The sequence below is a fragment of the Anabrus simplex genome, chromosome 1, assembly GCF_040414725.1.
Source record: "Anabrus simplex isolate iqAnaSimp1 chromosome 1, ASM4041472v1, whole genome shotgun sequence".
NCBI classification, from domain to species: Eukaryota; Metazoa; Arthropoda; class Insecta; order Orthoptera; family Tettigoniidae; genus Anabrus; species Anabrus simplex.
The window spans coordinates 662,515,401-662,541,229 of record NC_090265.1 but is presented as its reverse complement, the minus strand read 5'-3'; the positions used below and the strand labels follow the sequence as shown (position 1 = coordinate 662,541,229).

The window sequence follows — 25,829 nt, the reverse complement described above, 5'->3', positions numbered from 1 at the left end:
TCTAAGGTAACAATTTGAGAGGAGGCGAACTTGCACTCCTAATACACTTTGATTAAGACCTACTTGGCACTAGGCCGTTAATACAAGGGCTAATCCCATACTAAAGAGGTGACTTAAGAAGAGAACAATTTGTTTTACGTTAACGAAGAATAGGTTGAGAAAAATAAGTTCACCTCAAAACAATATGAGTGGGAGCTCGAGAGGGTTAGCACTCTCTATCCCAGTATGTAGCTTTAAAAGAGAATATATGAAAAGAGTAGTTACATTTAGGAAAAGGTTACATGGTGGAACGCTTCGAACCCGCCCCGAGAGTTAAACTGCTGAGCTAGCAAAGAAAGAAGTAATTAATCGGCCATTACCTTGTTGTTGACCGCTGCCGAGGAAAGAGGCGCTTCCCGCCTCCTGCTATGTACTTAATACACTGAAAGATGGAACAGAAGTGGCCCGGAGACCCTAAAATCAGCAGTTTATATCCTCTCGCGGAAGGTTCTAGGGGTTAGGGGAATGAAAACACCCTCCCACAAACTTTTTATTGGGTAGGATACAGCAACATATTCAAGTTGGGGGAAGATACCTATGATTGGTCAGAAATTAATAACAGAAATTCGGGATTGGTTAAGTGCAAAACAAGGGGAAAGAGAGGGGTATACAGCCAACTTAAACAATAACTGAAATTTTTTTTAGCAAAGACACACATTTGAAATAAAAATTTCTCCAACAAAATAGTTCTTTGACTTCGCACTAGGGTGCACTATTGTTGATCTTCAGTAGTGTCCTCTAGAAGAGAAAGTTCACACTTCTTACTTCAAGCGAAACAAAAACACATCAAAAATGACACAGTTCAAAAACTCAAAATTTTCCACGTGGTGACATCTTCTGAGAAAGTAGAGAATTAATAGCGTAGATAAAGTTCAGACTTCCTCCAGCAGAGGAGTTTCAACTGGCGCAAATTTTAAATTAGCGGCGTGGAGGTGTACCGCCCGGTACAATAATAATAATAATAATAATAATAATAATAATAATAATAATAATAATAATAATAATAATAATAATTGCACCGGGAGGTACACCTCAATTCCGTAATTTTCAAGGGAGCGCCTTAAGGAACAAAACGTGAAACAGCTACGGCAGGAAGTTGGGACATTGACCAGAAGATGTCACCAGTGAATTATTGGGTAATGTGTTATTTTGAAGTTGCCTAAACTGACTGGATGTATATGTTTTGTTTTGATTTACGTCAAGAAGTTTGAACTTTTCTCCATAGATATCATTACAGAAAATGAAGTAATGCACTCTGGTGCAAGGTAAAAGAATCACTGATTTAACGAAGTTTTTTGTTATTATGTTTTCTCAACTAAATTGCATTTATTTTGTTGTTTCAAGGTTTGCAACACTTCTTTCTCATTCCGCCAGTTTTTGAATCTGACCAATCATGAACTTTCTGTAATAATTTTTTGGCCAATAATACGTTTCTTGTACCTTTTGAATTTGCCAATAAAAATGAGTGGGTGTGTCCGGATTTAGTCCAGAACCCTCTCGAACCGTCTCCTCGGGTATATAACCTGCGTCTTTTTCAGGCTAACTTGTCTTTTGATCGCCGTATTTCTGAGCGTGTGTGTGTTAAGACAGGAGGTGGGGCGCCTCATTCTTCGCCAGGCAGTTCAACAGCCAAGGTAATGGCCACCGGTCATATTTCTCTGTAGCTACCTCCGCCGACCTACACGAGGGGAAGGTTCTAATTTATAACTATGTAACCTCCTGGTTTCTAAAATATAAAATTTCTTTCGGCTAATGTAAAATGTTTATAAAGACTTTAATTTGTAAATCGAGGATAGAGAGTGCTTTACCCTCTCGAGTTCCCTTTCAATTTATCTTGAGGTGACTACGATTTTGTAACCGTTTTCCTCTTGTAAATTTCCAAGTAACTTGTTCATTCTAGTCACCTCAGTAGTTTGGGATTAGCCTCTGTATCACTGGGCCGCGAGCCCAATTAGGGTTTTATACTTTAATTTTCTAGGAGCGCAAGTGTACGCCTCCATACATTTTGTGTTTGGGCCAGTAATTTAACCTGTCCTTCTTTCCACGAAGGCCCAGTAGTTTGGGTAAATACAGTAGATACCCCTGTGTACAAATTGTAAATGTTAGGTTGGGCCTAGAGAGGCCGGAAAGTGTTAGATTTTGTGTAATGTTGCCTTGAGTAGGCTGTAAGATTGGGGGGCGAAGTCTCCTTGGTTAAATTTGGAGAGCATGTGAGCTCTTTTCTGAAATTGATAATTTTACTGTAACATTGAGGGGTGCTTCTGGAAGGCTGTGAAATTTGTACCGGTTGGAGCAAGGTGCTCTGTTTTGGGAGATTTCTCTCCTTGTGTATGTAAACGCTAATTGGCGATATTGTAAAGTTGGAAATTAGGGGATTGAAGCCCGTATGTGTTAAATTCCCTATTCTGGGGTTTCTACTTTTATATCAAAATAATTTTACCTGATACATTGTTGTCATGTTTGCGATTTGAAAAGAAATATAACCTTCATTTTTAAAGTTTTAATCTTTAATATAGTAGATAGACCCATTCCCCTCAGCACCTTCTTTCACCTCTTTCTGCTCCACGAAAATACGGTAATAATAATAATAATAATAATAATAATTGTACCGGGAGGTACACCTCTACGCCGCACATTTAAATCTTGCACCTAAGAGAACTCCTCTACTGGAGGAACCGTGAACTTGAAACTAGACCTATTTAAACCTTTACTCACAAGATGTCACCACTAAAATCTGATGGAATTTTGTTATTTTGAAGTTTCCTGAACTGACTGTATTTCTACTTGTTTTGTTTGCCCTTCATCAAGAAGTTTGGACATTTCTCCATAGATGTCACTGCAAAAAAAAAAAAAAACTATGATCAAGCACCCTGGTGCGAAGTGAAAGAACTTTTGATTTAAAATAAGTTTGGTATTCATAAGTTTCTTTTACTAATTGATGTTCATTTATTTTTGGGTTGGCAATATTGATCTTTTCTTTCCGCCAGTTTTGAATCCAACCAATCAAGAATTTTGGTAATTAATTTTCTACCAATCACAGTATTCTTCTTCTTCTTCTTCTTCTTAGATTTTGAGTGTAACTTTTGAATCCACCAATAAAAATAAGAGGGTGTGGCTAGTTTAATCTTGAATGGTCTCGAACTTTCCCCGAGGGTTTATAAACTGCGGATTTTCTCGTCTCTTGGCCAATTGATCGTCATGTGTGTCAAGCAGGAGGCGGGCGGCGCCTCTTTTATCAGGCAGCAGTACTCCGACAAGGTAATGGCCACATCACATCTTTATTTCTTGCTTGCTCCGCAGTTTAACCTGAGGGAAAGGTCCGAATCATCACCTATGTAACCTACTTTTCTGAAAATGTAACTTCTGCCGGCTTATGTAATAACTTCATAAAATCTTTAACTGTAAATCGGGGATAGAGAATGATATACCTTCTCGAGCTCCCCTTTATATTGGTTTGAGGTGACTACGTTTTGTAACTGGTTTTCATCCTTTCCGTAATGTCTTAATTTATTCTTATACGAGTTACCTCAGTAGTTTGTGAATGGCCCCTGTTTCATCGGCCTAGTGCCCTTTAGGTTTTAAGTGTTCTTATCTAGGAGTGCAGGCATTCGCCTCCTTTCATTTTGTATTCGGGCCATTTATTTTACTGTTATTTCTTTTTACACGAAGGCCCTATAGGTTAGGTTCAAGATACCCATGTTTCAATTTGTAGGTTGGGCCATGGACGGCCGAAAGGTGTAAGATATTTTGGGTGTTGCCTTGAGAACTGAGAGCACGTTAGCTCTTTTTCTAGTGCTGTAAAAGTGCCTCTGGGAGGCTTGATATTGTATATTGGGAGCAAGTGCTCCATGAATTTCTGCCCAGTGAACAAATTTATGCTCGTCTGTAAAATGTGAGCTGGGAGCTCCAAAAATTGTAAAACTAGGACTACCAAAATCCATAAAGAAAACGTTTCTCTTAGACCAATAGTTAGTGCGATAGATTCTCTTACGTATCCACTGGATAAGTATCAAAGCAAATTTCTTCAGCCATGTATACGTAATTATACATTAGGGACTCTCTCTATTTAATTAATACGTTGTCGACCATAACCCTTCAATCCAGAGCGCTTTTTGTGAGTTTTGATGCGGAGTCCTTGTTCACAAAAGCGCCGATTGACTAAGTCATATTTCTCATTGAGCATCTGTTCCCTGAGAATTTAACCACAGCATGACTTTCAGCTATTTGTTGTGGGATGGGCAATTTTACGAACAGACTTACGATGTGGCTGTTGGAAGGCCTCTTTCACCGGTTGTGGCAAATTTCTTTATGGGGAATTTTGAGGAGGGGGCTATTGCTTCTGCGCCCGTCAAACCGATGATTTGGTAGAGGTATATTGATGATACATTTGTGGTCTGAACATTAAATCCTGAGAAATTTCACCGATTTCTAAACCGCCTAAACCAGCAGCATCCTTCAAATAAATTCACTATGGACATAGAGTCGGGTGGATACCTTCCTTTCTTGGATGTTCTAGAAGGAAATAAACTGGACGGCACCATAGAGTACACGGTATCGTATTTCTATCCACAAAAATCGCTATCTCCATGCAGATTCTCACCGCCATCCAGCACAGAACAGGGAATTCTCACGACACTCACCACTAGGGCAAAACGAGTCTGTGAGCCATCAAATATCCAATAGGAGATGGACACACTGAAAGTCACGCTCGAGGGTAATGGTTACAGATGTATAGAGCCCTGCATCCAAGAGGGACGACTAAGCAAAACTCACAAAATGAAGAAGTGAAGGGAACTGCTTACCTTCCTTGCATCCACAAAACCACAGATCAAATTGTCAAGGTCCTCCGCAAGCATAATATGAAAACTGTGTTTGGCACAGTCACAAAATTTGCTCAAAATATAGGTAAAATCACGGACAAATGGTCCAAAATATACTCCCTGGGATGTACAAAATTCCCTGTACTTGCGGCAGGGTGTACATTGGCCAAACATGCCGGTCTATTGGAACACCAACGAAATATCGGTCTCAACTAGCCAAACAAGTTTGCAATAGGTGAGCACGGCTAACTGGTCTGCCTTTACAGAGGACCTTGACAATGTTTTGCGAAAGATACCATCAACAAGCACAGGATATGAGAGATTCGTGGGAGCTGTGATATCTACAGCAAAAAAGCACATCCCTAGGGGCTTTCGTAGAGAGTATATCCCTGGATGGAGTGAGGAAACAGATAATCTTTATCAACAATACATTGATATTGGTGATCACGAAATTGCAGATCAACTTTTACATAGCTTAGATTCTGCAAGAAGACAAAAGTGGATTTCAAAAGTTGAATCTCTTGACTTTACAAAATCCAGTTGTGAAGCTTGTTGCCTTCTCAGGAAGCTGGGGGATGGGAAACCCATTACACGAATTAATTAAGAAATTCACCCAAACAAAATTGCATCTCATATAGTCACGACATCCAAAAGTAGCAGGGATAAAGTATTCACGAAACGAATAAAGAAGAATCTGAAAATCCTGAAGGACAGTGTCCCAGATATATCGGAGTACTCCAGATCTTTTACTGAGAATGAGATGACTATTGCAATTGCTGATATCAAGCCAGGCAAAGCACCAGGTGTGGATGGTATTCACCCAGAATTTTACATCATTGTGGGGATAGAGCTAGAGTATGGTTGTCCACCTTCTTCACGAACATCCTACAGAGTGGGCAATTGCCAAAGCTATTCAAACAAACAAAGATTATAGCCATCTTGAAGAAAGGCAAAGCCAGCTGTAAACCAGAGAGCTAACGACCTATTGCCCTGCTTAGTGTGACATATAAATTACTAGAAAGGCTCCTTCTCAATAGAATTGGCCCAGAGATCCTCGAGAAAATCCCAGTGGAGCAGGCAGGATTCAGACAGAACAGAAGCACTACAGACCAAATAATGTCTCTTATAACTTACATAGAAGCAGGCTATCAGAGAAAGCTTAAGACGTCAGTGGCTTTTATTGATCTGACAGCAGCCTATGATACAGTCTGGAAGGACGGCCTACTCTTCATGTTTCTGAAAGTGATACCATGTAAGACGACTGCTCGGCTCTTGAATAATATGCTAAGCCAAAGACTTTTCCAAGTACATATGGGGAATACTGTGAGCACCAAAAGATCACTAAATAATGGACTTCCACAGAGTTCTGTTCTTGCTCCAATCTTATTTAACCTATATATCTCAGACATGCCTGCCACATTTTCAAGAAAATTTGGATATGCCGATGATTGGGCTATTGCTACCAGAGATACAACATTCGAGAAATCCAAGATGACCTTAACGGACGACGTAAAAGTGTTGGTACAATACTTTAAATTGTGGAGACTTACACTTAATGCCAATAAAACAGAAGTATGCTGCTTCCACCTAAACAGCAAGATGGCTAACAAACAATTGCAGGTGTACATTGGAAATCAGTTATTGAGACATAATAGATTCCCTAAATATCTAGAAGTTACCTTAGATAGAACACTCTCCTTTAGACAACACCTTTGTAACGTCAAATCCAAAGTAAGAACTCGCAACAACGTAATCCAAAAATTATGTGGTACAACTTGGGGTTCAACAGCAACTTTACTCCGATGCACCGCTTTGGGACTTGTGTTCTCGGCTGCCGAGTACTGCGCTCTTCTTCTTCTTCTTCTTTTTCTTCTTCTTGAAGGTGTGGGTTGAACTCTGTGAATTTCGTCCAGTCACTATATTTGTGGTGTAAACTCAAGTGTCTTGGATACATAATTTTATTATGTGCCTTTTATTTTGAATGTGAGATAGATAATATGTTATGGGACCAATTATTGTAAAAAAATTCACACGCTTTGTTAAAATTCGCTTGTATTTATCTGTAGAGGTTGGAATAAATTTTACAGTGGAAACAAGAAGCATATTTTGACTATATGAAGGAGGGAATAGCTCATCTTTTACAAATGCAATTTGGACTCATCAATAAATTTATTTAATGTATCAATGAAAGTGGGAGTGAGGGATGACAATAAACACGAAATACTTGTAGGAAGGGGAATGGATAAATTTAGAAGGCGTTGCATAAATTGACGACGGGGAGAATCAAATTGTGGACACTGAAATAAAATGTGATTACTATCACCATGTGGGAGGCCACACACGCAGGTAGAGAGGTTAGAAAGGTGGAAATGGTACTTGTATTGTGGTGTAAGTGCGTGGTTGAAACGAAGACGTATGATATTTGTGATATGCCTACGAGTGTATGATCCATAAAAAAACCAAGGTTTACGAGGAATATGCGGCTGAATTTGATAAAAAAAATTGCCTTTTGTATGAGTGGAATACTGCCAATTCTCTTGCCACGAACTATATGCTACATCGTAAAGTTCAGGAAGGAAGTCAAGGGGAGGAATGGCTACAAGAATTGGTGCTGTATTTTGAGTACTAGCTGCCTTAGCTGTAGAATCAGCTCGCTCATTTCCAAAAATACCGGAAATTCCTGGGATCCACACTACTGTTATGTACACACCTGATTGTTCGAGTTGATACAATAAATATTTCACATTGTATAAATACCAATTATAAGAGAGCTTGGGAGAGGTTAATGCATAAAGTATACTTTGAGCATCCATGTATATAGTTGTTCGTTTATAATGCTGTTGCTGAACGTGAATAAGTGCTTGTCTAATTGCAAATAACTCTGCAGAAAATGTAGAAAAAATATGTGGTAAATGGAAGGTTTCAATTATATTGAAATTGGGAATAAAGAATGCTGCTCCTACGCCTTTTTCGGACTTAGAACCGTCGGTGTATATACTGATCTCGTTCTCAGATAAGGAAATTATAATTTTTTTGGATTCGGAAGGACTATGAAAAAGATTGTGTTGTAAAGGAGAAAGATGAGTTGTAGAGGATATTATGATCTTAGGTTGGAAAAGTAGGCTATTATAAGGGACAGAATACATAGGAAGTTTTGGCAAACGTAGAAATTTATCGCTCTGCATGCACAACAGTTTGTATGCCTGATAGATAGCAGAGGTTCATTCGCCTCTTGGGGGGTGTTTCGTATAATATTCATGTAGAAGCTGTAATTTTGGAATTAATGGTGACCGGGCCAAAGCAAATTTCTTTAGAAGGTATTTACCTGCTAGAGTCTTTCTACGAATCCACAAATGATATTCACCTGTTTCTACAAGTAAGGCATTCGTAGGAGTAGTTTTTAATGCACCTATACATATTCGAAGCGCTTTGTATTGTATGGTATTGAGATGTGAAATCTAATACAGAGCGAACTGTAGCACGATAAAGCGATAAAGCTACTAATGGATCTGGTCCCCAACTTCTACGTGTTACTGCTTTAAGGATTTGGATATACCCGTCCGTTTTTTTTTTGCCGAATTGCATTAATATGATGTTCCCACGAGAGCTTATGATCAAATATGATACCGAGGTATGTGTGTTGAAGTGAGAACGGAACTAGAAATTCATCAAGTATTAAGGGGGTGTGGTCATACGACCTCTTGTGCGTAAAAAGCATTGCTGTGCATTTAGGAATTGATAGAGTTAGACCATGGGTATCCAACCACTTAATTACGCCACACATTACACTAGCTAAGATCCTTCTGCGTTCAGGGTTGCTCTCATGGGAGATATAGTAAAATCATCAGCATAAGACAAAACTCTAGCGTATCCGTTCTAATTCATGCATATAAAAAGAAAATAGAACACCGCTTAAAACGTCCCCCTGTGGTAAGCCGGTCGAAGTCTGCGCTCCTGTTTGGCTGAATAGCCCTCACACCAACCTCATAGATACGCAGCTGAACACCACAATGCGTCTCGTCACTGGCACAATAAGGTCTACACTCACATATTGTCTACCTATTCTCAGCCATATCTCCCCACAAGATCTTCGACGTAAAAACGCTCTCCTTAGGGAATTTAAGAAATTAATATATAATCCCCAATTACCAATACATGACGACATCTGAATCGTCTAAGGTCCCGAAATCCACCAATAAGAACTGCAGGAATACCAACTTCAATATTACTAAGGAATGGCAGGGAAGACAAGATACTAGCCCTGAGTCAACTTTGCCACACATAGGACCGTCACTGCCACCTGGATTTGAGCTTCCTCGGAAAACCTGGTCTACTCTTAACAGGATACGATCGGGCCATGGTAACTGCGACTGTGGTGCCTCCAAGCAGATCATCCTGCACATTATCAGCGAATGTACAGAAAGAACGTCAGTGGCGATATCAGTGACTTTGCTCATGCGCTTCCAGAGACAGTTAGCTATACAAATAACCTGGATATAAATATGTAGTTTGTTCTTCAAAATCATTGTGTGTTGCATCTGTAAAGCCATACGCTAAATAAACGGCTTAGCAACGGATCATAATGCCGTGTTCTAAGATGTTCGGGCTGTTACTCACACTAAACATTACAGGTCTAAGATTATACGGGAGCTATGAAAATTAGTAACAATTCTAACAATTTTAACAGAAACACTGGCTGTCGATAACGTAATACGTGGTTGTTAGCCATTAAAAGATTACGTACGTAGTTTTCTTCCCTGTCCTTCCGCTATCGTTATTATGTTTCCGCTTCTTCCAAATTCGTACTCTCATTATCACCAGATGGCTCATTTTTCGCCCGGTGAACTATCCAGCGACGAACGAGATTAGCACATGCTGTAGACCAATGGTAAAACTTTTTAAATTCCAACCTTCATAAATTGGGAAGTCTTGAGCGTGAACGGACGATATTTTCTTTCGAAGATGCGGAGCAAAGTTCTCTGCGAACAACGTACAACGACAAATGACACGGGAAAATCCCGGAGGCTTATTATCATGTATACCAGGGCCTCTGAGAGTACATGCGCCTGGTACATGCACAGTGCACCGTGCAAAAGACGACTTGGTTGATCAGAGTGCAGACACCCGCTCCTCGATTTGGAGCAATAGCACTGTCTCTCTCTTTCCCCACGCCTGTCTCGCTCGCTCCCCCTGTCTCCCTTAACGGAGTAGCCCAGAGACGAAGCGTTGGTCCGAGCCCAGCCGAGCGGGACCGATGCACTGTGCACAGGAACTCTTCCCCGCTGTTTGCACGCGTGGGATTTTGGGCATTTGAGAGGCCCTGATGTATACAATTACAGGCCGTGAAAGAATCTATGTAAATAGAGTTAATGTTTGTAACCGATACAGGGCGTAATTTTAAATGTCAGCGATTTTCATTCAGTTATCGCTGCATCAAATTATGGAGTCGTGTGGCTCAAATGATCAAAGGGCCAGCTTATCTGTACCACTAATAACCAAGCATTCAATCATGATTAACAACAAAGGATTGATGACCTTTTCGCAAGGAAAGCGTGGCCTAGTTTTTGAGCCATTTTCAAGTTGATGTTTGTTAATAATTTCACGTTGCCTAGGTATAAGCCTCCTCATCTACTATAGGTAGTACGACGTACCTTTTCCTTGCCTAGCCATTAAATTTAGTTAGACATACGTTTGACCTTAAGTTTCCAGCAAGCAAGGGTGCATCGATTGGCGCTTAAAGTTCGGAATTTCATAAGAAGCACCAGTATGAGAGGCAGTGCTTAAAATTTAATGCAAGTGAGGAAGCTGTAACATTAGCCTACGGATAGAAGGAATGACTACAGTAAATGTAAATTTAAATATCGGGAACAAATGAAGAGATAAACTCATGGAAACAGTTTAGATAGATAGACAGACACCACTGAGGTACATTCTAAAGGCTTACCCAAGAGGAATTAATGACTAAGGACTGTGTTAAATTCTGGGAAACTACATAAATGTCTTTCCCATTATATAAGGTAAAACAACTAGGAATAAATTTCTCATATCGACAGTCACGGGCCCAAGTCAAGGTTTGTTACTGTGGGGCAAACCAGGATAGCCAATCAAGTAACTTTATTACCATCACGTAGGGAGATCTCGCGATATGAACGAGGCAGCCTCATCCTCATTTTATTTGTTAAAAATGGCAGTACTAGAGGATACTACCAATTTGAGACGTACCTAGCACTGTTTATGCAACGTACAGCCTCTATTTTGGCAGTACTGACTGTGGGAAAATGGCATACATGAAAGTTTTGATCTAGTGATTTCAATGCCCACTTTAGTCTGCGAAGAGCAGGCTATAGTTTTTTTGGAAATTTTAGCTAGGTTCAAAGTTAACCTATTACTTTCTAAATTTATAGACATCAATTTATAGATCCTCAGCACATACTCAACGTTACAACTGAATAACCGGGCGAGTTGGCCGTGCGGTTAGGGGCGCGCAGCTGTGAGCTCGCATCCGGGAGATAGTGGGTTCGAATCCCACTGTCGGCAGCCCTGAAGATGGTTTTTCGTGGTTTCCCATTTTCACACCAGGCAAATGCTGGAGCTGTGCCTTAATTAAGGCCACGGCCGCTTCCTTCCCATTCCTAGGCCTTTCCTGTCCCATCGTCGCCATAAGACCTTTCTGTGTCGGTGCGACGTAAAACAGACCGCAACAACAATAAAACTGAATATGCATATTTAAAAACAATATCAACCTTTAGCAGCAACTCTATATTTCTTAAACGACACACATCTACAGTTGACACAACATACAAGTAATAAATTCTTAATGTACTTAGTATCCTATTAAATTCTTTGAAAACAATTCTGTATCAAGTTGAGCAACAATCATTGTATGTCACCATTTCACCACCTGACGTCCGGCTCCATGGCTAAATGGTTAGCATGCTGGCCTATTGTTCAAGGGATCCCGGATTCGATACCCAGTCTGTCGTGGATTTTAATTTTCATTAGTTAATTCCTATAGTTCGGAGACTGAGTGTTTGTGACGTCTTAAGCATTAGATTTCACATTAGATAGGGCCTCATCCTCATAGAGGCGCAGGTCGCCTATTTGTCAAAAGCTCCGGAGGCCACTCGCCTTTAAAAACAAAGAAAGAGAAAAAACACCTGACGATGGAGTAGAGTCGCAGCAACGTGTAGTGGAGTAAATAATTGTATAACACTTGTGACTGGTACAGTTTTTACTATTTCATGAAGATGTAATTCACAGCCATGGACAGGGCCTACATGAAGACAAGGATATGTTTAAGATTATTAGAGATAACTATTATTTACTCTCACAGTATTTAAAATACAAAACAGATAAATGAAACAAGTAATGCATAAACAGGATTTTTGTCGAGCCCTGAACTTACACGTAACAATGATTTACGGTAACTACGACCACGCATGTGTATATAAGGTTTTTAATAAGAATGTCTTTGTGCCATTTTAGACCATAAAACAACCATTATGTGCAATATTAATCATGATAACTTAATAAAAATGATAATACTAGTTTTATGATCGCACTATATACTAATTGGTTTAAGGACACTCACGGAACTAAAAGCCATACGATAAAAAATAACTAAGTAAATGTCACTTAATAATCTACGATCACCATTACAAAATGTACAGTGTTCATGCCACTCAAAAACTGCGAAACACAGTTACAAACTGTAACGCGTGCTTGTTACCTAATACCCAGATATCAAGAACTGCAACAGTATTATCAAATATGTGACGGAGGTGCCCATCACTGTGGTAAGTAGAGAACGATCCATGGAGAAATAACCGGCGGCCGTCAGTTCCAGTTTGACGTGTAGCAGCTGCCGTGAGAACTTATCCAGGATATCGTTGTTCGGATGGAACAGTTGCAATCTATTGACAAGGACACTGGTTCGAGCTGATTCTTCCACTGCACAGTGACTCGCCTCGACAATGAGCAACAAGTGGGTGACTGAGAGAGCCAGCATCAGTAACACGATAGCTAAGCTCTGGACGTTGAAAGGTATGATTGCACAAATGATGTTGAGCAAGTAGAACACGGCACCCACAATGCACACCACGATGTGTATTATTAACAGCACGAGGACGATTCCAAATGTGTGGTTAGCCAGTTCTCCCAGATGGCACAAATTCATGTGGGTGAGGCACAGTTCCTTCATGATCCTTGGTGTTAATGAGCGGCTTTCTACAGCGGTGAAATATCTCTCTATACTGTGTGTGTTGTTCACTTGCGAGGACTCCGGTGACAGAGATATTCCAGAAGACAATTTCTGTGTGCTGGTTAAACGATTTATCTTGAATATTTCAGTTAACACAGCGTTGAACGAAGTAAACCGGTGCTTAATAACAAGCGCAACGCTAACATACTGAAGCATAATAAGGCACAACACAAAGTTTGTCAGGTAAAAGGCTATGTTACAAGAGTTGGCGGTCATCTGGAGATCGCATAGAACCATAAGAATGTTAGCGAGGAAGAAAATTCCGATAGCATTTAATGACATATAGAAGAGCCGCTTGTGGAAAAGATCTTTACGACACTTCAGTACTGAATCGATTTCTGATAATACTGAAAACATTTCTTGAATTAACTTGACACACTTTGTGGCACTGAAGGTGACCCCGAAGATCAGTGTCAGATGCGTAGAGATCATGAAGCAGTATGCTGGCATATATGAAGATAAGGTGGTCACGTGTGTCAATATTTCCTTCACGATGTAGACTGCCCTCCACAGTAAGTGTGACGTAAGAAATAGAAGCATAATTCCAGAGTACAAGGTGCCACACCATGAGCGAGTGATCTTAAGGCCCCCTTCTTCCATCCCAAAGGTGAAAGGTGCAATGCCGAAGATCTTGGATACGTAAAAGATGGGTTTCAGCGCCGAATGCACATCCATTGTCGATATGAACTAACGAATATTTACACTAAAGATCTGTTTTCGATTCGCGAACGTCTATACCATCAGAGAAAATACCCTTCTCGTAGCTAAGAGTGCCGTTGAACATACAGAATGTTTCTCTGAGACATTATAATGTTGTTCATTTATGATCAATAGCTTGAAATGGATTAGCGCTTTATCGGAAGGCAATCTGTGTTATGGAGTTACATTCGTAGGCTGTCAGGAGATGACAGACCGAGATTAGAATGCTAACCGGAAAGGCAATTTCTATAACAATTAGTGGTAGATAAAGGAACCGCTTTTTGGAATAAATGCTTACGACACTGAAGTACTGAATCAATTTCTCATAATACTACTTTCCACGTGACAGCTTCCCGTAATGTTTTCTTTTTCTTAATACACTTTCTCCCCTTCAAACAGCACAATGCCCCATATGTCATATATGTTAACCTGCGGCTTCAATAATAATAATAATAATAATAATAATAATAATAATAATAATAATAATAATAATAATAATAATAATAATAATAATAATAGGACCCTTGCTGCTCCGTAGCACTTCGTAGTCATATCGTTTTGCCTGCCCTTTTCAGTACGGTAGTTCTATGAACATTTAATACCGGTACATAATAATGAATTCATTCGCAATATACTGTAGTTTATAACTCTTGTGCTTGTATACTGGTTCAGGTAAGTAGACAGAAAGACTTTCTAGCTCGTTGGTAGACACCCACTTTTTCAAGCGTTTGTCCCTGCGCTTTATCATTGGTCATACAGAAGGCAAGTCGACTTGATAACTTCCCATCTGTACGTACGTAGACTGTTTTCTTTTAGCAGCATGTTAGTTATTAGGAACTTTCTGCCATCGGCTGAGTTTATTCAGAATCTGGCAAGGACAGATAATCAAAGAGCATCTAGCAGAGAATAACCAACGACATGAAAGATTCTTTCATGTCGTTGAGAATAACATTCTTCCCTCATCAGAGGAAGTGTGTACTCTCTGGCTTCACAGGTAGTAATCAAACATGGCTTCATGCAATCACATTACTGTAGGCATTAAAATCTCATATAGCCTATAAGAATATTAATGAAAGTGTTAGTCGCTTAGCAGCTTGTTAAGTACAGAATATATTGCTACTTTTTTTTTTTGGCTAGTTGCTTTACGTCGCACCGACACAGATAGATCTTATGGCGACGCTGGGACAGCAAGGGGCTAGGAGTGGGAAAGAATCAGCCGTGGCCTTAATTAAGGTACAGCCCCAGCATTTGCCTGGTGTGAAAATGGGAAACCACGGAAAACCATTTCCAGGGCTGCCGACAGTGGGGTTCGAACCTACGATCTCCCGAATACTGGATACTGGCCGCACTTAAGCGACTGCAGCTATCGAGCTCGGTAGAATACATTGCGGGTTAGGGTAAGCCTTCCCTGCAGTTATTGGAGACATCATTTAATGATTTGATTTTATAATTACTCAAAGTTGGCTGAACTTAGAAACCTATTAATGTCTCATGATTCACCGGCAGATGATTCCGGAGAGAATAAAACAGAAATGAAAAAAAAAAAAAATCGGTCCAGTAGAACGGACGGACGGATTTGCCAAAACTGTATTTAGTAAACTGTTTTAATATATAGACTAGAGGACCGAGCTGTTCCTCAGCATTCGTTATAAATAGGTCAGATAACTCGTCTTGATATGCCTGTCATAGTCATATTGTTTTGTTTACGCTTTTCAATGGTTTTATGCACATTTAATAAGAAGAGCGTTATGGTATCCCGCAGTTCGCAGGCAGAATTAATCCATTATGACGTCATCATGCCGTCTGTTTGCTAAAATCTTTCCATATACTCACTTGTTTATCCTGCAGTTCTTGATGTAAAGCTTGGTATTGTGTCGTAGAAGGCAATGGTATTTTTAATCGCAGTTCTTCTATATCGAACGGTTGTGTTGCGAGCCTATAGGTTAGTCTCGAAGGAGGGTTTTTTGCCAGGCAGAGAACTTTTTTAAGATACATGGCCTTCACCCTTTCTAGTGTAGCTACAATATCCTTCGTAGGTGTTCCCAGAAACACGTGTTTCTTTATTTTTAAAGGAGATTCCAAATACCCATTTTCACGAACTTACTTAGTTCTTGAGATATAAGTATCCCAATTAAAGGAGTCAACCCCTTTTCACCCCCCCCACCCTAAATGGATTTCTGAAAACCGTGTTTCTTTATTTTTAAAGGAGATTCGAAATACCAATTTTCACGTCAGGAACATGTTAAGTTTTTCAGATGTACTGTAGATATACTCATTTTACAATTTTAACCAGTTTTTCAATTCTTTTCACCCTCTTAAGTGGATTTTCCGAAAACAAAAAATACAGGTTTATTTTTAAAGTACATTCCAAATACCAATTTTCACGTCTGGAACATATTCCGATTTTGAGATGTAAGTATCCTTATAAAGAGAATTCAACCCATTTTCGGCCCTTCCCCCTTAAATGGATTTTTCGTAAACAAAAAAACAAAAAACAAAAAACAAAACGCGTTTCTTTATTTTTAAAGGAGATTCCAAATACCAATTTTCACGTCTGTAACATACTCAGCTTTTTATATATAAGTATCCCTTTTTCAGTCCTTTTCAGTCCCCCTCCTTAAGTGTATTTTCCGAAAACAAAAAAGTACGTGTTTCAATTTTTTAAAATGAGATTCCAAATGCCAATTTTTATATGGAAGGAGGAGATGGAATTATTCATGAACGGGTTTATAATATATTACAGTTCAATCACAGTTTATAAAGCAACTCAAATAAATGATGTTTTATTTGATTGGTTTGTCTGAGGAACCTTACCTGCAACAGGTCTGAGCCAGCAGATGACCTGCGCTCCCAGCTGCAGAGGGTCTCGTGTGAGCACATCACTGGACTTGCGGACTGTGTAGTAAACAAGCTCAAGATCTCGATCCAGGAGATAGCATCTTACATGTTCTAATACACATCGCAGATAACTGATGGACACAGTCTGAACTGCGGCCAACAGAAAGTCGAAGTTGCATACTGTCAGCTGTTTCAGCCGACTACTGTCACCTGGAATGAAATGTACAGTACATGTTCCAGGTATTTTATCACTAACTTATACCTTAAAATGTATGTTGCGGCGAAATGTTTACTTTTACACAAAATGTGAATGGCAGTTTGACTTGCAAAACACCAATGGTGCTTGAAGTCTGTGTAAAGAACACTTGATTTGGAAGCAAGAATTTCACCCCTTATCAATAAGATTGATAAGAACCCTTTAATGCCAAAGTTAAACACTCGGCCATTAAATTTCCTGTGATTTTAAAAACCACATTTGCTCTAATTCATTATTATTCACACAGGCTCTCTAGAAACTTGGGATAAATATTCAATATCCTAGACGGAATAGTTATCATGAGTAAAACATTCAATAGTTTAAAACGTAATGGCTAATGGTGTAAATTACAATGTATTTCAAAATGTTGTGTATGTAATATTTCAATTTTTAATGTAGGTAGGTAAGGGTTATTCTGCCCGAAGGCAGGTCCGAACCTCCGCAGAGGTGTTCCTAAGCCGGAGTTTACGTGCGGTAGGGTGGCCAGTTCCTTTCCGCTTCTCCATTCCCTTACCCCCTCCAACAGCGCGTGGTAACCCATCCAACTCCTGACCACGCCCAATGTTGCTTAACTTCGGAGATCTCACGGGATCCGGTGTTTCAACACGGCTACGGCCGTTGGCATTTTTTTAAAATGTTGAAAACATTATTTCCTAGCAGAACAAAGTAGTGGTCTCCATACTACGGAAAACGTAAAATTAAGCAATTTAATTAATTGTGCCGAAATTTGAAGGGCTGAAGGGTCCGGAAAGGTTTCAAATTGACAGTCTTGAATAGCTCTATCAAACTAAAAAAAAACCTTTCGAAAATGACTTCCGGCGTAAATGCAGTTCCGGAAAAACAGGCTAAAATCGCTTGTTTGTAATAATAATGTTATTAGCTTTGGCTTTACGTCCCACTAACTACTCTTTTACGATTTTCGGAGACGCCAAGGTGCCAGAATTTTGTCACGCAGGAGTTCTTTTACGTGCCAATAAATCTACCGACACGAGACTGACGTATTTGAGCACCTTCAAATACCACCGGACTGAGACAGGATCGAACCTGCCAAGCTAGGGTCAGAAGGCCAGCGCCTCAATCGTCTGAGCCACTCAGCCCGGCGCTTTTTTCTGTACTCGTTTTATTTTTGATTCAAATCATAGCCAAATTCATTTAGTTACGTAATTCTTTCTGTAAAGTGTTCATTGGTTCAATACCCTCAGGCGTTTTTGATTTTTTGATAAACGTCTACACTGAATGAGCAGAGCTTAAGTGAAACAATGCATTGACTCAAATTAGCGCTTGTAGTGGTAGAAAAAGGCAAACTGCAAATCTAATAGACCAGATAACGATGATTAAGAAAAGTATTGTAACTTTTAGGAATAAATAAAGAATATATTCTCAGATTTTTAAATACTTATTTATCTAAAATTCCTAGGGATATGATGTTTTCAACAATGAGTTGCTTGTCTAAAGGGCTAGAACTGTGGATTTTTAAGTATCAGTGATGATTTTTTGCATTCATGCACAGACAAGGTCTGACAAAAGTAAGCTATATTGTAATACATTTTGACAGATTTAATTCCAGTTTTCAAGAGAATAACCTGTCAGAGATGAAATTTGCTGTACTAATAATTTATTTTTGAAGGGTGCCTGCATCTTTTCTGCTACTTATCATACACAACGATTTAATTTTTAATTTATGCCAATCAGAACCACTATCATTTTTATTTGTCTTCCATAACTTACCAGCTTTGAGCAAATGTATCCAGGATTCCTCCACATGGCGCAAACTGTACGTGACATCATCAGGAATTAGAGTTGTCTGGAATGGAGTCTCTTTACTTTCATCTGTAGGACTGGGGGCTGGAAAAGTACACATGCAGTACAGTCATGTATTTCTGGAATTGATATTATATTAAAATTATAAAAAAACAACTTCTCGGCAAATGCCTAAATTAGCACATTTGATTTGCAGTAATAAGAAAGGGTACAACCATAATTTAAATACAAGGCTTATGAAGAACATAAGTGGTTAACTGAATGTGAAAACTAAACTGTTTTACTACCCATGTTTATGACAGGATGGCACACGAAATGTCATACATCGAAAAGTGTTTATGAAATGCGTAAATCTGTCCTTTTCTAAACAGACACCTTAATTCATGCTTGATTCGATATACGGCAGCACATGTTGCACATGCGTGTCGGTTTCCACTTATACAGCAGGGCGAACATAGGGAGGTTGACGCGTGAACAGAAGGTGAAAACAAAGTTTTATGCGGAAACAGTGTAGCTCGGACTCAGGAAAGCTTTGGTGTTCATTTCGGTACTTGGTCAATTCCCTGCCGGCAACCGATGTATAGACCGGCGAGCCAAATTGAAACCGACTTCAATATCATGGAGAGAAAACGATCTCGTCTCAAGCCGGTCCACTCGCCGGATAATATTGCTGCTGTGAGAACGGTTGTGGCTCAGAAAAATCCACCAGAACTGCCTGTGTTCAGCTGGGCATCTCTCGTTCCTCAATTCAGAGAATACTGCAGTCTGGGCTTGACCTTTTCCCATGTAAAATGACAACAGCTCATAAACTAACGGCGTATGACAGGCAACGGCGAGTACAGCTTGTTGTGTGGGTCATTGCAGACGGTGATTCCGCACTGCACAACACTTGGTTCAGTAATGTGTCATACGTTTATCTCAACAGTGGAGTGAACAAACAGAATGCCCCGTTTGGATGAAATATCGGCCTGATATTGTGCACGAGGTTGAAAGCCATGGTGTGGAAGTGTGTATTTGGGCTGCAATATCCAGTCATGGGCCAATCTTTCTCAATGGCACAGTCAACAGTGTGCGTTACACGAACATATTTTAAAACAGTTTCCTTCCACGGCTCTTTGCAATAAGACTACCAATAGAGGCACAGTGGTTCATGCAAGATCGAGCTCGACCGTGCACAGCAAATTTTGTTCTGCACTTCCCGTATGAACATTTCGGGCCACGTATGACGTCTCATATCCCGAACGTTTTCAGCGTGAACAATCTGGCCACCACAGAGCCCCGATCTTAATCCTTGCGAGTTCTTCCTGTGGAGGTATTTGAAGGAGACAATCTACCGACACAAACCAGAAAATGTACTGCAATTGCAAGCGGCCATGCTGCCTTCTTTCCGAGGGTTGAGTGAGGTCATGTGTCGTAGAGTGATCACAAACATATCGGTTCGTCTCGAAGCTGTTGTACACCGAGAAAGTGGACATATCATACTGACTAATCATGCACATTTCAGTGAATGTTGTAATGCCATTTGTTGTATATTCATTATTCTATAAACAATTTCCATTGTATGACATTTCGTGCGCTAAGCTGTATTTGAGAGCTCGGAAATTAAGTCACTGTGGACTGGTACAGGCTATAAGTTAGAGATCTTCACAACTTGTATACTGGCATTCGAAGTCACGACAAGTCTGTGTCTTACATTAATGCGCATATACCTTACAAGGAGTTTGGTAGGGCCGTCATTGAAGAATTTGTGATCAAGGAGATGCAGCTCGATTTCACGTAATAAATAATTTGTAACTTTTGAAGATTATGCCTTGAAATTAAAATAATCACTAATTTTATTGTATGAAATTAATTATAATATTACAATGACAGTGTTAAAATTATATTACATAATATAATTTGCCTAGAAATGAGTATATCTGAATTGTGAAGGCCGTCGACTTGAACTCACGCTTCACCACTGGCGTTGTTGTTTGAGTCATCAGTCCATTGGTTTGATGCAATGCTCCAAGCCACCCTACCCCATGCTAATCTTTCCATTTCTACGTAACTACTGCATCCTACATCTGGCCTGATCTGCTTGTCATGTTCATACCTTGATCAACCCCTACCGTTCCTACCGTCTGCACCTCCCTCAAGAACCAACTGAACAAGTCCTGGGTGTCTTTTAAGATGTGTCCTATCATTCTATCTCTCCTTTTTGTCACATTTAGCCAAATCGGTCTCGTCTCACCAATTCGATTCAGTATCTCTTCATTCGTTATTCGATCTATCCATCTCACCTTCAGCGATCTACTGTACACTGACATTTCAAAAGCTTCTGTTCTCTTTCTTTCTGAGCTAGTTATCGTCCATGTTTCACTTGCATGCAATGCCACGCTCCATAAGAAAGTCTTCAAAAATATCTTTCTAATTCCTATTCAATGTTCGAAGTGAGCAAATTTATTTTCTTAAGAAATCTCTTCCTTGCTTGTGGTAATCTGCATTTTATGTCCTCCTTACTATTTTCATCGTTACTTATTTTATTACACAAGTAAAAATATTAATCTACTTCCTTTAAGACTTCATTTCCTAATCTAATATTTCCTGCATCATCTGACTTCGACTGCACTCCATTATTTTTGTTTTGGACTTATTTATTTTAATCTTGTACTCCTTCCCCAAGACTCTGTCCATACCACTGAGCAATTTCTATAAATCTTCTGCAGACTTTACCCCATGTGAACATGGGAAGGTGACATAAAAAAAACTGCGCTAAACTGTAAAACATAATGAATTGCGTCCTCTATAAATGTGGTCCCATTCGGTTCCAATATGGCCGGGATTTGGTATTTTTGGAGCAGTAGCTACAGTGATTGTGAAAAGCGACGGAACGAAATCAACAGCTTAACCCTAGAACTGCTAAACATCTCGCTTGCGGCATAATATAATATCACTAGAATGCCAACGTCGCATGCTCGGCGCATGGTACATGCACTGGCTTAATCACATATAACATCATTTATCTTTCACTTACGCTATTGTAGCATTCCTCACCAGCCTTAAATGACTATGACTTATGAGGTCCGGCAGGAAAATAAAATTCTCCGAGTGCTCGGCGGCTGACGAAACTGGGTGCCGCTCGGAACTTTTAATTCTCGTTTGTTTTTGTTTCTGTGTTTACCTTTTAGAACATCATATTTTGAAAAACTAGAAGAATTTTTGCGTGTTTTGTATATATCGATTTTTAAAAATGAGTGGTTTTTTATTATTAATGATGAATTTGAAAATATGAAAAACAAAAACTTATGTAAATCATTTAAGCTCTTTAAGCTTAAAGAGCTTAAATGTTTTAAACATATGCAATCGATGAAATTAAGTTATGGTTTCCTTCTAGGAACCTTACTTTTGATAAAAAACTTATTAGTTTTTCAAAATGTTGATCGCCTGATAATTACCAGATAAGTAAGTAAATTATCTAATACTTATATGACCATGTTAAATAAAGTTTTCTGAGTAACATGGCGTGCTGCATGTCTAACTTTTCTCTACCTAAGCGTGATTAAATTTGTTTAAAAAATAAATGTGCAATGCATAGGTAAATGGCCCTTGGATTTAGGGAGAAACACTCGGCAGTTCTGGAGTTAACAAACCTTCCTCAGTTTCTGCTTCACTATTTTGGTGAACAAATTCGCTGAAGAAGAGGTTCGCCACTTCTCCATGTGTTGCTCGGAGAACGTCTTGACTGTGTAGATATCGTTTCCGTACAACATCTGCTGTGAGCTCATGTCGCCAGCAGATAAGCATCTTGCCACTCATTAGCTTCTCTCGAATCAGGGGTGCTGAAACAATAAAGAAATGCATCATAGATACAAAGAGTGGATAATAATACACTGGAAACCGGTTATAACGACTTTGAACAGGCTGCTAATGAACGGTCATTATAGGCGACAGTCGCGCAAACCGGTCTGTTTTATTTTTGAATTGCTAAAAATATGTATCTGTAAGTTTTAGGCTGAGCACTCACATGGTTAATTAACAGAATAAACTAAAAAGAACATAAGTGAAATAAATACTGTGTTTGCAATACTGTATTTGTGGAGTGGGGACGAGATACATTTTTCTTATAAACTTAATGTTTTACACAGTAGTCTCCCATGATCCAGCATATCAGATGCATTAGACAGGTCAATCGCAATACAGTCCATACGACCTCCTGAATCCAAGATATCTGCTATATCTTGCAGGAATCCTGCAAGTTGAGCTTCAGTGGAATAACTTTTCCTAAAACCGAACTGCCTTCTGTCGAACCAGTTATTAATTTCACAAACATGTCTAATATAATCAGAAAGAATGCCTTCCCAAAACTTAGATGGAATGCATGTAAAACTGACTGGCCTGTAATTTTCAGCTTTATTGCCTTTCTTATATGGCGGGCCTTAGGCTATGAAGCCTGTTATTATGCCAAACCATATTATACAACAGCTTTATACAATTTACAGAATAATGTACATAAAATCATTTTTTTCATATATATTTCTAAAAATTACTAAAATTAATTTACTTAACCTCTATAATTTTGTATACTTATTGATAATTAAGAGTTAATTATTAAATTTTTACATTAGTGAAACCTACTTTTTACATATGTAAGTACCACATTAAACATTTCCTTTTAAATAGCCTCGGATTGCCTATGCCTCTAATTTCAGCTGGGATTGAGTTCCAGGAACGTATGGTAGCAGGTATGAGTTGTACGAGTTACTGTGGTGAATGGAAATGGACAAGAGGGAACGTCTGGATGACCCTGAGGGAGCTCTATCGGAAGGGGAGAGGTATTTAAAGTCTGTTCTAAGATAGTCTGGTTTGCTTGTTTGCAGAGTACTCTGGAGAAGGGAAACAGCGTGGTATTTACGTCGTTCAGTCAATCTTAGCCATGACAGCTGAGAGAGGAAAGGGCTAATATGAGTTTGAATTGGGATATTTAATACGAATCGAGCACAAGCATTGTAGGCTCGCTGTAGTCGACATGAAAGTGTTTTGCTCATACTATTATAAACTACATCTCCGTAGTCAAATATTGGAAATATTAGACTCTCTACTAATAATTTTCTTGTGTTTCTTGGAAGGAAGTCCCTCATCCTTTTTGCAGAATGTAATGAGTAGAATACTCTTTGACAAATTTTTGTGACATATTCCGACCAACTTAAATATTTATCGAATACTACTCCAAGGTTCTTTACATGATCGCTAAATGTTACTGGTATTCCATTGAGCATAACACTGGGTATAGATGTGTTTTGTATTTTAGCATGAGATTTATGCGTGCCAATTATGATGGCCTGTGATTTTGATGGGTTTACTTTCAGGCCATGTCTGCTAGTCCAGTCATTAACATTTGCTAGGCCTTCGTTTAACTTAGTGATTGAATTATTTAAGTCATTAGGCTTTGTGTGAATATATAATTGAATATCATCTGCATACAGGTGATATTTACAATTGGTCAGTGTCTCAGATAAGTCGTTCATGTACAATGAGAACAGAGGTGCTGACAATACTCCTCCCTGAGCCCCGCCCATCTTAGTGGTTTGCCACGAAGATGTATCGTTTCCCACTGATACGCGCTGCTGACGATCACTAAGATAGGACTGTACCAGGTTAGAGTGCTGTAAGAAAATTTCAGCGCCTTAAGTTTAGCGAGTAATATGTCTCTATCTACAAAGTCGAAGGCTTTGCTTAAGTCCAAGAGAACAAGTATAGTCATTTGTCCTTTATCTATCGCTAATTGCATGTCATTTGTCACTTTAAATAATGCAGTGGCAGTACTGTGGTTTTGTCTGCATCCCGACTGATATTTGTCAAGCAAGTTATACTGTATAAGATATTCAGTCATTTGCTTATGTACTATTTTCTCCAACAATTTTCCTAATATAGGAAGGATATTTACAGGACGATAATCTTCAGGACTGTTAGGGTGGTTGTTTTTAGGGAAAGGTCGGATGATTGCATGTTTCCAATTCGAAGGAAATACTCCAGTCATGAGTGAGTTATTAATGATATGCGTGACCGTTTGACGTATGATGTCTATGATTCTTTTTAAAAGAGACAGGTTGATTCCATCATGGCCAGTGGACCCTGACTTTATTTCACTGAAAACTTCCCTATCGTCACTGGGGGTCACATGAGAAAAGTAGAACTGCTCGCCATTAGGTCTTGTTTTTGAGGATATTCTGTTAATTACTGCTGCTTTGGTCTGTTCGTCAATCTGAGAGGATCGTGAGCTAAAGTATGAGTTTAGGTCAGCTAGTGGTACATTACAGTTGCCATTTGTCTTGTTGTTGCATAATCCCATTTCGCGAAGAGATTTCCAAATCTGACTAGAATTTTGAGGGTTCAAAATATCATAAGAGTGACGTATTTTAGCATTTCTAATTAACTGTGTTGTTCTGTTTCGGAGCTTTTTATACATTCCGAAATTGTCAGATGTAGGATATTTCACGTAATAATTATAGGCTGCGTCTCTTATTTTAATCTGATCGCGTATTTCTTGGGACAGCCATGGGCTTGAAGGTCTCCTTACACTAACAGTGCGTAGTGGTGCATGTCTGTCATACAGAGTCAGAAGTGGTTCGTTAAAATGATTTACTTTTCCGTCAATGTCATTTATGAACTGAATGTTGTGCCATGGTGTGTTAAGAGCATCTTCAAAAAATGTGTCTTCATTAAAGTGTTTAAAACTATATGTAATTAATTTCGGCTTGAATTTAGAGGACTTCAAGGAATATGCAGCGTAAACCATGTCATGTCGGGAGAGACCGACCGGGAACGGGCATTTGTCCATGAGTTAGGATTCGGTTGGTATTATTAGTAATTATTAGATCGAGGAGCGTACGTGGGTTGGCAACATGGTGTGTAGGGTTTAGGGATAGTATTGTCAGATTAATGGATGAAAACATTTCAGTCAATCGTTTTGTTTCGGTAGATTTGTTTGTCAAGTCTGTATTAAAGTCTCCCATTAAAATCAAATGCTCATACCTGGGTGTTAGATCATGTAGGGCTTCCTCTAGGTTTGTGATGCTACCAGTCTTCGGTGGACGATACACCACACCAAGCAAGCACTTCGTACCGTGAACTATGAGCTCAACGAACAAGAATTCAGGGCTATTGGAAAACTCAC

General features: G+C 39.3%; 1 protein-coding gene across 1 annotated transcript in view; it reads right to left on the bottom strand.

Moving 5' to 3' along the window:
- The window catches only part of LOC136857286 (protein qui-1), a 2,256,165-nt gene that overhangs the window by 136,017 nt on the left and 2,094,319 nt on the right, over nt 1-25,829 (bottom strand). Inside the window, exons 14-16 of the mRNA XM_068225125.1 lie at nt 22,306-22,494; nt 18,641-18,757; nt 16,633-16,866 (exon numbers count right to left, since the gene is read on the bottom strand). Coding sequence (XP_068081226.1) covers nt 16,633-16,866; nt 18,641-18,757; nt 22,306-22,494 — 540 coding nt within the window. The remainder of the gene's footprint in view (nt 1-16,632; nt 16,867-18,640; nt 18,758-22,305; nt 22,495-25,829) is intronic.